Genomic DNA, 16,061 nt, shown 5'->3' with positions numbered 1-16,061 from the left:
TTACAGAGAATATGGTTATGCTGAAGAGAATACTACAGATTTGAGGGAGACAGAGGTGAGGAGAGGATAAGGGAAGAGGTTTAGTATACAAGACTCTACAGATAAACATTGTATGTTAAGTGAACATCTCAAATGAAAAGGGACACTTGATAGAAAAAAGCAAGGCAAGTAAAAGGTGATCCTGATATAAGAACCAGAAAAACGAAGGCCTTAAAATTAACTTGCATTACCTGATCACTGTGGGATAAAGTTCTGATGTGTAGATATAGACAATATTAAATGCAGCACTGATTGTCAATTTTCCCAGCAAAGAAAGAGAACGACTGTTCACCACTGCAAACACTCCAGTATCTGAAAGAGAAAACGTAATTCAGTGTTCCAAAGCATTACAAAGATCACGTCTCAGTAATCACTTCAATCACACAACAGTATGGAGCAAAACAATCTATTGACAAATCTGCTATGGCAGGCAAGCGTTTTTCTATTAAAGACCAGTATTTGTTGGAGGTGATTTGTACCTTCAGGAGAACTCTCAAAACTCAAGAGAATCCAAGGAGCCTTCTTTTAGGCAGCAGTGGCAGAAGTCATCCAACAAAATTTATATTCTGTGTCTATGGATTTATTTTCTTTATCTGTGCAATTAAATTTGTACAAAGAGGAAAAACTCTCCATAAAACACACCATGAAAAAGCAACTCAAAAAGTACATTTTAAATGAATTGTAGACTTGTTCCTAGCCCAACATTATTTCCATTTTATCAAATAAGAGCCAACAGGAGAAAAATGGATTAAATGACAGAACAGTCCCAGAGACTGTGGTAGTGAACTATTGCTCAAGACCAAAAAAAAAAACTGAGAGGTTTTTGTTGTTTCCTTGTCCTCAGTGTTATAATCAGATACATCTCTGTAGAGTTAAAATCCTGCATGAAGACCCTATTAGAATGTCAAATTTTAGAAATGCAGGATAAAAATCCTACAGACATAACAAAAGCTGAAACAAAACAAAAAAGAAACAATGAAAATCCCACACATTTTCTGGTCTACCATTAATAATCTACTATATCAGCTCCGTTGGCATGTTGAAGAAAAGAATGACAAACACGAAAAAAAAAAAAAAAAAAAAAAAAAACTTGTCCACTTAACGTAACTAGAATCCTATTCAGTCATAGTTATATATCACACTACAATAACATGCTTTCTAACACAATTACTTCAGAAGAAAAAAAAACAAGAGACAGGAAGATGCCATACAGAACCGTACCAAATATCCCATCCAGCTCAGTTTTGTCAGAGTGCCTAATGATTATGAGCTTATACCTGGTACATCAGAAGACATTAAATGGCTAACAAGGAAGGCTATAGAATAAGCTGTTACTGCCTTGAACAAATCGTGCTTAGTAAGGAGAGTGGTGCTTGCTTCTGGCAAGCTAAGAAGTTGTTAAGCTTCTTTGTAGTTTTGTTTCTGTCTGACTTTGGCAGTTCAGCACACAGGTGGTTTCTTGAAGTCAGCAGTTCTATCCTCTTAAAAATCTCTCTTTACACAAGTTCTAAAGGGAGCTTGTATTGAAGTGCAGAAACTACTCGATGATTGGCACCAGCCTAACAAGGGTATCTCTAATGTCTGGGCTCTAGCATCTGGAATATTTCTGGGAACTTTAGTTGCACAATTCTCTAAAAATATTTTACCTATTATATTCACTGCCATCTACAGCTAGTTATTTATGTGGACAACAAGAGTATGTGTGTTTAATCTTTTGAAATCATGCTAGTTTCACATATTAGAAGCATTTTCATTCATTGTGACTGTTACACGCACAAATATTACAAGCTGAGGTGAATTTATGTACCTCACTTTCAAAGAAAAGCTGTTCACCGTACTATTGTGTTTCTACCATTTCAAAAAACATATGAAAACTAAGAAATGAACATTAGTGTCTTTAGAAAAAAATACATTGAATTTAAGAACTCTTGTTTCAAAAGATTTTCAGAATACTCTCTGAACTATATGTTATGTAGCCACATGACTAGAACATGACTAGAACCACAATCACACCCTTCTCAAACATTACAGAGCAGCGAGGAAAAGATGTGAACTCATCCCTTAATTCACTGTTTGTACTGACAAATTCATAGCTAATGAAGATATTCCAAGAAACATCATTCAGAAACACTGAACAGGAATGACTGATGTGATTAAAAGTGTAAGTCAGAATCCAAATACAAGTTCAAATCCACACCTTTTCAACAAGCATTTCTTAAGATCTTAGGAAGGCTGCTGCTTATTCTACGAGTTAGCTTTAAAACTGCAGACTTGCATGTGGTATAAACCTAAGGCTCTAACAACAAACAAATTCTTAGGCTGCGAGATGAGGAGTTCTACAACTTCTTACAAAGTACTCCAGAAACAAAAGGAAACATTTACCTTTCTTTTTAGGAAGAAACATGACAATAAGACAAGCCAATCCTCCCAGGAACAGAAATGCACTCAATGTTCGCTTTCGACCAAACCTGATGTCCAAAAAGGGATATAACCAGTGAGTCCTCTAAATTCATGTTGTCTCTTCACTTGCAGCCAGAAATGCTGAACACCATCTCCCACAAACATTTCCTCTCTCACTGTTTTTAAACAAATTGCCGCTACTCTCACTAAGATGAGCACTGAGAAAGTCTCATGCAGCGGCTGACAATCTAGGATTTTTATTTCATTCCCACTGTGTGTACGTATGTAAAGCTGCTCAAGAGACACGCAGGAGACTGGCAGGTGAATTCCACAAAAAATGAAAGACATTCTCTAGAGTACCATGAATCAGGAAAAGGTTAGGTATCAGACTCAACAGCTGTGCTCACAGATCCACACACAGAGCAGCTATTACATGGCACCACACAACAGCTTCAGCTGAGCTTAGGTACAACTTTGACCTAACAGTGAGAATGGGAATTACAAGACAAAGGTGAGAAGAATGCCATCTTGTGTTAGCACAGAGTCAGCACAGCTAGGTTTGACAGATCAGCCTCATCTTTGAACCAAATTTAGACAACTTGTTAACAATAAAACGAGCTGCTGAGAAAAAGTTGAACTGTCATTAAACTGTTACTAGATGTAAAGATCTATCAGTGGCACTTTCAAGTTTAAAAAAAGAAAAAGATTTCTTAGAAGTATACATTGAATTACTAAAATTGAAGCATGAAGCCCCATACTGTGGATATAGAATAGGGGAGACAATATGCAGGAAACTTATCTGTGAGAAAAAAAAACAAACAAAACACATTAAGAGAATTTCATACTTACCATTTTTGGTTAATCAAGTAAATACAGATCGGGTATGCTGGGATTTCTATCAACCCTGAAAGGGCTAAATTGGCATAAATGCTTCCACCTAAGTCACCTACATTAAGGGTAAGACCATAGTAAACCAAGCTGCACACAAACCTGTAAAAGATAAAAGTAGTATCAGAGCTGTATCTTTGACTGCCATGTCAAAGCATTGGTCTGGCACAATGCAGTATATAATATATTTAGTATTTCAGATAATACGCCTAAAGTTTTTCTGCCTTCCTTTAATTTCTATACTCTAGTACACTTTTATTCATTCTCAAATTCTGATTTTTCATGTTTCTTTTGTAACTCTGACTGGCTGACTTCTCTATGGAGATGAAAGGAACAGGTCACTAATTCATTCTGCAGGAAATCATCAAGGCAATCTTCTAACTCTCATTTATGGAGCAAAAAATGACTATTCTGAACTAAGAATTTAGAAAAGCAAAAAGAATATAGCACTACACTGCCTGCTGTCAAAATAATGACTTTTTTCTTAATACATCGTCCCCCAAGAATACACATTATAAAAGCAACTGTGTGAACAGCAACGCCATAGGACTTGGATACCCTATCATACATTTACTTCGAAGTGACAGCATAAAAAGCTCAGGGCTAGTAGAACTCCCCAAAACACAACAGGTACTTTTGGAGAGTTACATTTCTGGTAGCAAATAGCAGTAGCGTCATGGGTTCCTGCTCCATATTACAACTGCTAGCCCTGGCAACAACTGGTAGCCCTTTCTTTTAAGAAAATACACGCTCTCATTAAACACTGCTGGGCCTACAAAGTATTTCAAGTACCAGGTGAACATCATGATCAAGGTGCGTCCCAAGAGAATCCTGTATCGGAACAGATCCAAAAAACTGCCAGCCTCTCTGGGGCTTCTCTCTGCTGGGAGTTTTAATGAAAAAGTGTACTTCTGCTTGCGGTTCTTCTTCGCAATGAGGTAGAGGGCATCTTCTGCTTCATTCAGCCGGCCTTGCGAGTATAGCCAGCGGGGGGACTCTGGAATGAATCTGTAACACACAGTTTCTGATTTTAAAATACATGTATCATAAATACACAGACATATATATATATATATATATATATCAGAGACAGCTTTAGGGCTTTTCTGTTCTACATTGCTAGGCTTGCCTATGGAAATAAGGCTGAAATATGTTTCAACATAACAGATTTTTTTTCAAACAGCCCTTTAGGTATAGAATTCACTTACTGAAACAGACAAAACATGTAGAAAGGAGAGGGAACATGATTCATATGTAATTTAGATAGTGAAAAATTACATATATATGTCTACACACATACATACACAATACTATAAATTGCAATATCATCAGGATTCATTCTAGTGAAACTATCAATTAGAGGCACCATATAACTAAAAGTAAGATATTTTTTGCAACACTGACTAGTTATCTCCTGTTCCTCATGTTTCAGCATTTCCCCAAATTTTCTCCCATAAAGAGCAATGCAGAAGCTGTACAAAGACCAGGCTTTTGTTCCCCATACACAGTGTTTAACTGATAGGTCTATAACTCCAACACAGCCTACAAAACAAATCTCATACTATTTTCAGATTCCCAGAACTAACTTAAACTTCAACCTTTTGCCAGAACTTCAAAGATTCTCTCTGACCAGAAGTGAGATCATTAATTTAAAAGCACAGAATCATCTTTTTTTTTTTTTTTTTAAATAAGGGTTTAGAAATGAATGTGTTTTCTTTCCCATGATAAAACTCTGGTAATAGTTCCTACAAAGAATCATTTTAAAGCAATGTGGGTGGGAAGCAGTGTGAAATTTGGAATGAAAAAATCTGAAACAGCTCTGAAGTCCCATACATAAAGCACTTCAAAAAAATCAAACATATGCAAAAGTTAAACTACAAGTTAAAAGGCCTGAAATGCCACTGTTTTAAGTTTTGAAGTATCAGAAATGTCAAGTCTGCCTTTCACCTTACAACCTTCAAGACCTCTCCCTGAGTTCTGATGCATCCTTTGAAAGGACATTTTGATTGTTTAACACAAAGTTAGTTACTAATGTTACATATGTTGGAAGGAAAGAAACAAGTTTAAACAGAAGCTAAAATTCACTTATTCCCTCAGTCACTAAGTTTTTACTGTCAGAAAATATATGAGAAAGATCACACTGCATCATACCTTTCAGCGTTGAAATCTACAAACAAAAAGCCCAACTACCTTAAGAAGCCTTCTTCTTCTTCTTCACTAATCACAATATTAAAAAAGTAAAAGAAAGCTGCCCATTGTTTTACATGTCACCTTTGAGACTGTATGTGCAAGCAATTTTGATGCTCTTCCTTCCATGTAAGCAGAATTATAAAAGAAATATCATGTTATTACATAAACATATTAATGTTTCTGTATCATTTAGAATGTATATACAGCATCTTGTAGCACACCAGACAACAGTTTAAAGCATCTACACATACCAGTGAAAGATCAGGATGTTCTTCTATACTACTCAAGACTGTTCCCATCTACAGTAATAATGCACAGACAATGCAACATATGCTTAGGTTTTCAGATATTGCAGCACTGCAATTTAAAGTAAGCACAGAACATAGGGTGGTAGAGGTTGAGAGAGATACCTTAGTTACAGCACTTCATACCATCCTAGAAAAGCTCCTTGACTTAATTGTATTTTCTCTCATTTTTGACATCTTCCTTGAAGGACTTCAGTTTGAAAAATAACTTACAGAGAGAGAAGAAAGACTACTGTTCCTTCCAGGTTAACCACAACAGCCAGAGTCCTCCAGGATCGAATGAAGTACCCTAATAAAGCATACTGGGCAATTCCCACAGCAAAGAACAAGCCACCAATAGATCCTAACATAAAATAAAAGAAACAAGAACAAAACATCATTATCATTCCTTTAAGGAGCACTGCTAACTCCCAACATGTGGGATCATACATATACTAACACTTCATTAAAAAAATTAACTCAGCAATACAGGCAAATACACAGCTATTTGACTGAAGAATGTTCTGTCCTTCACCCATATGGAGTAGACGCATTACACCTAATCACAAAGATCAAGACAAGCCCAAGAAACACCCTTCTACAGTCTCCTCACTCAAATCCCTGTAAATAATTAAGTTTTGTAATTCTAAATGTAAATGTTTCATTTTTCTACGTGTAAAAAATACTACAAACCAGTGGAAAATGGTATTTTTTGGAATATACAGTATTCGTTTGTAGCTCTCATGATTTGCAAGATAATCTTTTAAAACAGCCACTGATCTCTCATCAGAACACTTCTTTGCCACTTGTCAGAGACTTGGGAAGTCACTCCAAAAAGAAAGACTGTACCTAAACAGTACAGCATATAGTCATCATATCTGAAGTACAGCTTCAACGCTAGTAAGCAGGGCAGTTAAAGGCATCTGTATCATTTGATCTAAGGTTGATTAACACATGGGACAACTCTTTTTTGAGTGCTAACAATAGTTGTATCATCTTCCCATTATACAAGGTTTTTTTTTTGTTTGTTTGGTTGGTTTTTTTTTGAGAATAGCCAGGAGTGAAATAACCAATATGTATCATATAAACAAACTAAGCTGCTTTGAATAGCCCAAGATCCTGATGGATAGAGATCAGTTATCATAAACCACAGATGCGTATTTAGGTGTGTAACATCCACAGGAGACTTGTTTCAATTGAAGTACCTTAGTCAGTTTGGGTGATGCAGAAATACAAATGGCCAAGTTATCTACTGTGCTTGTCTATAGTTCATATTAAACAAAGGAAGGCTTAAAGATTGTTGTTACACAAATGCTCAAGTGAGTAGAATGAACTTGGCAAATGCTAGTGAGCTTTGGGATCTCTCAAGTGGTGTGCATGATAAATCTAAAAATTCTGAAAATAGACATTGACACTCAAATTTTACCTGCTAACGCCCAGTATGCAGTACCAACACACTCATTCAGAAGAACAAAGGCCACCAGCGACATCCCACCATTCATCACCCCTACCAAGAATCGGGACATGGCAAAGAATTCATATGAGGGTGAGAATCCATTTGCAATGGCAAACAAGATGTCAAGGGCAAAACCTGAAAAACAATGCAAAAGGTTTCATTTCAGAAGAGCATCTCATGTAAAACAGAAGCAATTGTTAACATCTTTACTTGATTTTCAGTGACTTATGTTTTAAGCAAACCCATTCAACAACTGAAAAACACTGCTACATGCCACAAGTTCAGGCAAAAAGTACCCAAAGTCAATATCATAACAGGGGAACATTAGGATTATTATTTGATACATGATTTGCAGTACTACACTTTGAACTTCAGTTCACTGAAGGTTTTTTTTTTTTTTTTTCAAACACTCAGAACTACTGCAGGGCTCCAGCTAAAATGGCTTCATATTTATCCCCATACAAGAGTTTACAGACTAAACATATGACAAAATACCTCTTCTCATACTTGGAAAGCACTCCGTATAGGCTAGAGATGAGAAGCTTAATCAGAGGACAGTGTATTGGAAGTTTGCACTGCATAGCAGGCTCATCTTTATCTGCTTTGAATTAATTAGGTTGCTGCTTTGAAGAAAGCCACTGGTTTTAATTCTACATACTTATCCACTGACAAGTAAGTTTATAAACACACACACAAAACATGAAGTTCCAAATGCTGTTTTGATCTGGGGACAGTAACAAAACCAAAAACTTACAAAGTTTAAAGTGATGAACCCAAATACATGAAAATTAAATTATGCAGCCAAGAGATGAAATGTGAAAAAAATCACAGCAGATTACACATGAAAGAACATTGCTAACAAATTAACATGAATATTTATTGCAACATGAGGAGATCCCACAAGCATGACAACCACTGCATATACTCAGTTCTTAAATGTAAGCTCTAATGGTACACTTCCTAAACCCAGAACATCTCCCAAATGCTCAGATGCTGACTGAACAGTCAAATTTTGATTTCTTGTCCCCAGAAATACACTGGAAGGACAGTATAATCAAGTGTACTGGAAGGACAAAAAAATCACAGCATGTAACTCAGCTGCTGTGTATCAAGCTCTCAGCAGAAACTAGGCTCTTGCCACTCATCTTCAGAAACAGGACAGCTTCACATCATTCATTTTGTTAGGTTACCTGTGAAACAGACCATTTCTGGTTACCTGTGAGATAGACCTTTTTCCTCCCAAACCGGTCTGAGAGCTGGCCAAAGGAAATTGCTCCAACAAACACACCACTGAAGTAGAAAGAACTGGCAGCGCTGACTTTGTACGATGTGTTGCCAATTAAAAACCACTGGATGGAGACAAAAAAGGAGAATGAACCAGAGTAAAACTGGTTCTGCAATAGTTGGAGGGGGATGACATACTTTCAGGATGATAAAACCTTTCTTAAGTCCCCTAAGCATCCCATTCAATCAGTCATCAGTCACTGAAACAAATACTGCCTTACAGACTCTGGATGGGAAGAAACCAAATGCATAGCTCCCCCAAATCAAGTACAGTCTTTCATTCTGAACTCAAGAATAAGTCCCTCATGGGATATTGTAATTTTGCAGCCTTCTTCCCTCTCTCTCCCTTTTATTGCCTTTTCTCATATAATTCTCTTAAGTAAAATCATTCCTACCTCTTGATATATATTGCTGAAGTGTGTAGGCACACCATGCAATATAAAGCATTGTCATTTACATCCAGAAACAATCTTCTCTTCCTTATGAACTGTCTCATCACTGAGAAACACTTCGGTAGTTTTAGACAAGTTTTGTGGCATTGCCTTTTTTTTTTTTTTTTTTTTTTTTTTTAAAAAACAGTCCACTTTCTGTAACTTCTGTAACTTCCAGATCTTTTCTATTCTGAACACACACCTGACCCTCATATGATCTTATAGACTTCAGTGTCTCAAAAAAAATCTCCTCTTTCAGGTTGAACCTTCCTCCCATAAAAATCTAGAATTAAATTATGCTATGTTCTCACTGTTCAAAAACGATTGCATTTTTTTATTCTAAAAACTTGTATTTTGTATTATTTTTCTTGTATCTTGTATTATTTTGTCTTGTCTATTATTTTATCTTGTATCTTGTATTATTTTTCTACTCCTCTTGAATCTCAAAATAATAGTTCCTTTCAGTGACACCCAACTTTTCTTCTTGTGCTGGTAAACTGGTGATGACTTCATTATCCCTGCAATAATACTAATCCTCTCTTTAGTACCTTTTCCAATACCAAAGCCCAATTAGATATCCTATCTAGCTATGCCTATAGTATTTCACATCTCAGTTACAAACTACCTCACCAAGATTAGGGAGCTAACAAAATCATTCAGAAGCTCCAAGAACATAATAGAACATAATAGAACATAATTTGCTTACTCTCAGTATGTGCTTCATTCTGAATTGTCATTTAAGTGGTGACATATTTACTGACAGTTAGTAATAGGGTGTCCAGATTCTGATAAAAATCACTTCTAAAGCAAGTCTTGTGACCACAAATCAACTCCTCTAAGTGTAAAAAATCCAGGAAAATTTATTATAACAGCACATTACAGAATCACAGAATTTCCTAGGTTGGAAGAGACCTCAAGGTCATCGAGTCCAACCTCCAACCTAACGCTAACAGCCCTCCACTAAACCATATCCCTAAGCTCTACATCTAAACGTCTTTTGAAGACTTCCAGGGATGGTGACTCCACCACTTCCCTGGGCAGCCTGTTCCAGTGCCTCACAACCCTTTCAGTGAAGAAGTTCTTCCTAACATCTAACCTAAAACTCCCCTGGCTCAACTTAAACCCATTCCCCCTCGTCCTGTCACCAGGCACGTGGGAGAACAGGCCAACCCCCACCTCGCTACAGCCTCCCTTGAGGTACCTAAAAAGAGCGATAAGGTCACCCCTGAGCCTCCTCTTCTCCAGGCTGAACAAGCCCAGCTCCCTCAGCCGCTCCTCGTAGGACTTGTTCTCCAGGCCCCTCACCAGCTTCGTCGCCCTTCTCTGCACCCGCTCAAGCACCTCGATGTCCTTCTTGTAGCGAGGGGCCCAAAACTGAACACAATACTCGAGGTGCGGCCTCACCAGAGCTGAGTACAGGGGGACGATCACCTCCCTAGCCCTGCTGGTCACGCTGTTCCTAATACAAGCCAGGATGCCGTTGGCCTTCTTGGCCACCTGAGCACACTGCTGGCTCATATTCAGCCGACTATCAACCATCACTCCCAGGTCCTTCTCTGCCTGGCAGCTTTCCAACCATTCCTCTCCCAGTCTGTAGCTCTGCTTGGGGTTATTGCGCCCCAGGTGCAGGACCCGGCACTTGGCCTTGTTGAACTTCATGCAGTTGACCTCAGCCCATCGGTGCAGCCTATCCAGATCCTCCTGCAGAGCTTTCCTACCCTCAAGCAGATCGACACACGCACCTAACTTGGTGTCATCTGCGAACTTACTGAGGGTGCACTCGATGCCCTCGTCCAGATCATCGATGAAGATATTAAAGAGGACCGGCCCCAGCACCGAGCCCTGGGGGACGCCACTAGTGACTGGCCTCCAACTGGACTTGGCTCCATTCACCACGACTCTTTGGGCCCGGCTATCCAGCCAGTTTCTAACCCAACGAAGCGTGCGCCAGTCCAAGCCAAGAGCAGCCAGTTTCTTGAGGAGAATGCTGTGGGAAACAGTGTCAAAAGCCTTGCTGAAGTCAAGGTAGACCACATCCACAGCCTTTCCCTCATCCACCCAGCGCGTCACTCTGTCATAGAAGGAGATCAGGTTCGTCAGGCATGACCTGCCTTTCATAAAGCCATGCTGACTGGGCCTGATCGCCTGCTTCCCCTTCAAGTGCTGCATGATGACTCTCAGGAGGATCTGCTCCATGAGCTTTCCTGGCACTGAGGTCAAACTGACAGGCCTGTAGTTTCCCGGGTCTGCCCTCCGGCCCTTCTTGTAGATGGGCGTCACGTTTGCTAGCCGCCAGTCGATTGGGACCTCCCCCGATAGCCAGGACTGTTGATAAATGATGGACAGTGGCTTGGCCAGCTCCTCTGCCAGTTCCCTCAGTACCCTTGGGTGGATCCCATCCGGCCCCATCGACTTGTGCACATCTAAGTGCCGTAGCAGGTCACCAACCAGTTCTTCATGGATAATGAGGGCCACATCCTGTTCCCCATCCCCTTCCACCAGCTCAGGGTACTGGGTATCCAGAGAACATCCGGTATTGCCGCTAAAGACTGAGGCAAAGAAGGCATTGAGCACCTCCGCCTTTTCCTCATCTCTTGTAACTAAGTTTCCCCCCGCATCCAGTAAAGGATGGAGATTCTCCTTAGTCCTCCTTTTTGTGTTGATGTATTTATAGAAACGTTTTTTGTTATCTTTAACGGCAGTAGCCAGATTGAGCTCCAGATGAGCATTGGCCTTCCTAATTTTGTCCCTGCACAGCCTCGCTACTTCTTTAAAGTCCTCCTTAGTGGCCTGCCCACTTTTCCAAAGCTTATAAACCCTCTTTTTCCTCCTAAGATCAAGCCACAATTCTCTGTTGAGCCAGGCCGGTCTTCTTCCCCGCCAGCTCGTCTTTGGGCACGTGGGGACAGACCGTTCCTGCGCCATTAAGACTTCCCTCTTGAAGATCGCCCAGCCTTCCTGGACCCCTCTGCCCTTCAGAACCGCCTCCCAAGGGACTCCACCAACCAGTGTCCTGAGCAGTTCAAAGTCAGCCCTCCGAAAGTTCAATACAGCGGTTTTACTGGTCCCCTTCCTGGCCTCGCCAAGAATAGTGAACTCCACCATTGCGTGGTCACTCTGCCCGAGACAGCTCCCGACGATCACGTCCTCCACCAGTCCTTCTCTGTTTGTGAAGAGAAGGTCTAGCGGGGCACCTCCCCTGGTAGGCTCACTAACCAGCTGTGTCAGGAAGCTATCTTCCACGCTCTCCAGAAACCTCCTAGACTGCTTTCTCAGGGCTGTGTTGTGCTTCCAGGATATGTCAGGGAAGTTGAAGTCCCCCACGAGTACAAGAGCTGATGATTTTGCAACCTCTGTCAGCTGCCTGTAGAATTCCTCATCCGTCTCCTCATCCTGGTTCGGCGGTCTATAGCAGACCCCGACCAGGACACTAGCCTTGTTGTCCCTGCCGATCCTAACCCAAAGGGACTCGACCTTGTCATTCCCAACCTCGAGTTCTACAACCTCGAAAGACTCTCTAATATAGAGAGCCACACCACCACCCCTTCTATGCTGCCTGTCCCTTCTATAGAGCTTATAGCCAGGCATTGCAGCACTCCAGTCATGAGACTGGTCCCACCACGTCTCCGTGATGGCAACCAAGTCGTAGCCTGCCTGCCGCACGATGGCTTCCAGCTCCTCCTGTTTGTTACCCATGCTGCGTGCATTGGTGTAGATGCACTTCAGCTGGGCCATTGCCTTATCCTCCGGCCTTGCCATTGTTCCCCCTGGCACAGCCCCAACAATCCTAGCCTCAGCCCCATCCCCCTTCCTACCTATATTAGATTAATTTTAACTTGAAATAACACAGTTAAGTTCATAAGAGCTAAAGAATCATTCTCTAATTTTGGTATAAGTGTTAAAAAACAGCCAACACTAGATACTATGTCAATAAATACTTTCTGAACTGTTCAGAGATCAAGGCAAAATTTGGTTGTGGCAAAGCAAGGTTTGTTCTGCAAGTTAATCACAGTGACAAAGAAGCCCTTTAAAGGACTTGAGGCCTCTCTCCTGAAAAAAAAGGAATACTATGCATCTTTTTACATCAAAATATTTTTCAGAGCACTTCTGCAATAGTCAAGTTATTACTAAGCTATGCCACAAAGTAAGCATTAAAAATATCTTCCCCAAATGCAGAAAAAACTTCTCTATACATCAGTATAGAAACCGCTTAGCAATCAGAAATCCCCAAAATAATATCAGACCATTTTGGAAAAAATACTCCAAGAACTTCATAGTTAACTCAGTTTTCAAATGTACCATGTATACAGTTAAATTTCTGAACAAATTGTATCTTAGTTATGGAATACAGGAGAGGCAACAGGATTTTTATATGCATGGGCCTTTACTGAAAAGTTCAGATTCTTCTTTGAAGTTCTTTAATGTACCAGATGTCATGAGATATTTCTTAATTTTGTATTTTTTCAAGTAAACTTCGTTCTTTACCTGCATTTCTTACCTGTGCAACTAAAACGCGTACGTATCTTCACAAAATTTATATCCTAAGCCACTGCTAGGCTCCATGAACATGTCTCACATGTCAAGTTTAAGAGAATAAACAATTCTTGGAGAAAGTAAAAGCAAACCAGGAAAAGGCCAGAAAAGATTTTAAAACCTTTTTGACAATTAGCTTTAAGTTATGCTTAAAGAAAAGCTACTGTCCATTAGGACTTTAATTTCTGTAGTGGCATTAGCACTCATACCCACTTCATTACCAGAATAAGAAGTAATGCCTGTTGTATACAATTGCTCGGTACTATTCCCAAACTGGCAGTTTTTATTAATATGCTCATAACCAATAACATTAAGTACTTTACAGGACTAATTCAAACAGTATTAATGCATTCGGTCAATAGCCATGAATTATCAAGCAGTGCTCTGCTTGACTTAGTTGTATAGTGCTAAATTCAGGTCTCATAACAGCTGCAGACAGATGGGGCTCCTGCACAGAAGAATGGCATTAATAAATACTCAAGGCCGCAAGAATGGCAAGTGTTGAACACAACAGCGTGGAAGCTGCAATCGTTCCTTTAGAGGCTGTGGCTAGACCATGAAAGAGGACACTTACAAAACAGGCCACACTGATAAAGCTAAAGCTTATTTTGGGATAGAACATATGCAATTGCTTTGTCCACCTTGCTCCCCACTGCTGATGTCCTCCCTCATACCTGGAGCAGCAAAGGAACAGTAATTTCTTCTCCATATCTTTACTGCTTGCTAATTGCATGATGGATGCATTGCCTTTCTTACCAAGGAAATTGCAGAAGGTGGCCAGAAATAGCTCGAGATACACACAGGATTTTGAACATATTAGTGCAATTATGTGATTACAGCTCAACTGTGGAACCAGGCTACAAGACCCGAGACGCATCTCCCATGTGGAGAAGGCGGGTACTTTTGGAGCAGAGTGTTGGTCAAGATCTGCATTGCAAAACAAACGTAGCTTTTGTTGCCAGTAAGGATATGAATAGGTTACCTGTTCTCTACCTGGAGGTAGCACCTGTTTCATTTGCTAATCAAAACATGCACTAATAGGGAAGAGAGAAGCAGCAGTACCACCAGCTTGCTCCATACTCCCTGAGTGCCATTTAATACTTACACACGAGGCAGCAAAACACCTTCCAGACTTACCTCAGAGACTATTGACGTGAAGCTGCCGCTGAAGTGTACGTGCTTGTGAACCTCGCTGCCGTTGGCGGTCAGGAGCCATTCCCCAAAAGCCCTCTGCTCGCTCGCTGACTGGTTGCCATGGCTCTGGTTAGCCGAGAGCTCTTCGAGGTCCCAGTGGTAAGGGGGAGTTGCCCCCACCAGTGCAATGAGGATGGCTTCGGTGGCCACATAGAGCTGAAGTGAAAGACAAGAACACAGATGCTAAGTGTACACCCAAGCAATGCTTCCTTTGCAGTTGGATCAAAACAGTATCCAAAGAAAATATGAAATAGGACTCTTCCTACCCCTTTTACCAAAATTGTTTTTTCCTGTGAATCTTTTTTACTATCAATAAAGACAGAGATGCATGCAAATGTACAGATATATATTTAATATATATTACACACCCACACAAGGCCTACATTCAGAAATTAACAGCTGGCTTTGTTTAGGGAAAATATAAATAAAACTGCTGGAAACCCGGATGTTTTAAACCTGGCATGGAGTAGGGTCACTGGTTCTTGCCCAGAAAAGCATTCACAGGCCACTGCTTTAACAGTCTAGAACATTACAACTTCACCTTAAACCCCAGTGTTTTAGACCTCTTTGAACACAGAGGAGCTATGAGTTTTGCCACAGAAAACTCATGGTAAAAAATCTGAGAGAAAAGGAGTTGGTGGCAACAAATCAAAGACCTCTGCCATTCCCCAAACAAAGCTACCTCTTGTCTCATGCCCTTAATAACTCATCACTGTAGCTCCTGACAAAAAAAGGATCTTGTTGCTTCTCCTGACTATTACCTTCTTCATGAAAGAAATCCTTCATGCCACCCCGTCCCTCAAACCCCATTTCAGCCACCTCCTGAATACAGTCCTGGCTTTGCTACCAGCACCTCCTCAGTGTGTTCTTGGAAAGAGCATGCCTCTTGGAAGTGTAGCCTCTCATAAGGCTGCTACACAAATAATACTCAGAACTGAAGAGAATGTAGATAGGATCAATAAATATTCAAAAACTGAGTTATTACACAAGTATTTTCTTTCCATCAGCTCCTTTGTGTTCCACATGACAAACTGCTGCTGCAGTGCTAGGAGGTAAATGCTTCAAAAGTTCATTCTCTTTCCTTTTTAAGGATAAAAATAAATGGAAATCAAAAGGAATTTGGAAGAAAAAGCCACAGTCTGTCAACCATATTACTTAAACTAAAGAACAACTTCTAAACAGATGATGAAAAGTGAAAGACCTCATCTGAGAAAGAAGGCAATGACTAACATTACATGAGGAAGGTGGAGTGAAAAAGCTGAGTGGGTATGTTGCTAGGGATGTGTGGATACAGTACTCTCAAGTCCTCAGGAAGAGCCTGAAATCACTGAGAAATTAGAATTACAGGTCATGATCTGTGGC

The 16,061-nt window shown here is 40.2% G+C and overlaps 1 protein-coding gene across 1 annotated transcript in view; it reads right to left on the bottom strand.

The window, feature by feature from the left end:
- Positions 1-16,061, bottom strand: part of SLC22A15 (solute carrier family 22 member 15) — a 38,960-nt gene that overhangs the window by 11,871 nt on the left and 11,028 nt on the right. The window contains exons 2-9 of the mRNA XM_082766541.1: positions 14,643-14,855; positions 8,474-8,606; positions 7,228-7,392; positions 6,036-6,165; positions 4,120-4,335; positions 3,289-3,429; positions 2,422-2,507; positions 231-351 (exon numbers count right to left, since the gene is read on the bottom strand). Of these exons, the coding sequence (XP_082622667.1) occupies positions 231-351; positions 2,422-2,507; positions 3,289-3,429; positions 4,120-4,335; positions 6,036-6,165; positions 7,228-7,392; positions 8,474-8,606; positions 14,643-14,855 (1,205 nt within the window). The remainder of the gene's footprint in view (positions 1-230; positions 352-2,421; positions 2,508-3,288; positions 3,430-4,119; positions 4,336-6,035; positions 6,166-7,227; positions 7,393-8,473; positions 8,607-14,642; positions 14,856-16,061) is intronic.

This window comes from Aythya marila (genome assembly GCF_965140915.1).
Source record: "Aythya marila genome assembly, chromosome: 1".
In the NCBI taxonomy this organism is placed as follows: Eukaryota; Metazoa; Chordata; class Aves; order Anseriformes; family Anatidae; genus Aythya; species Aythya marila.
This window is presented reverse-complemented; position numbering and strand designations above follow the sequence as displayed.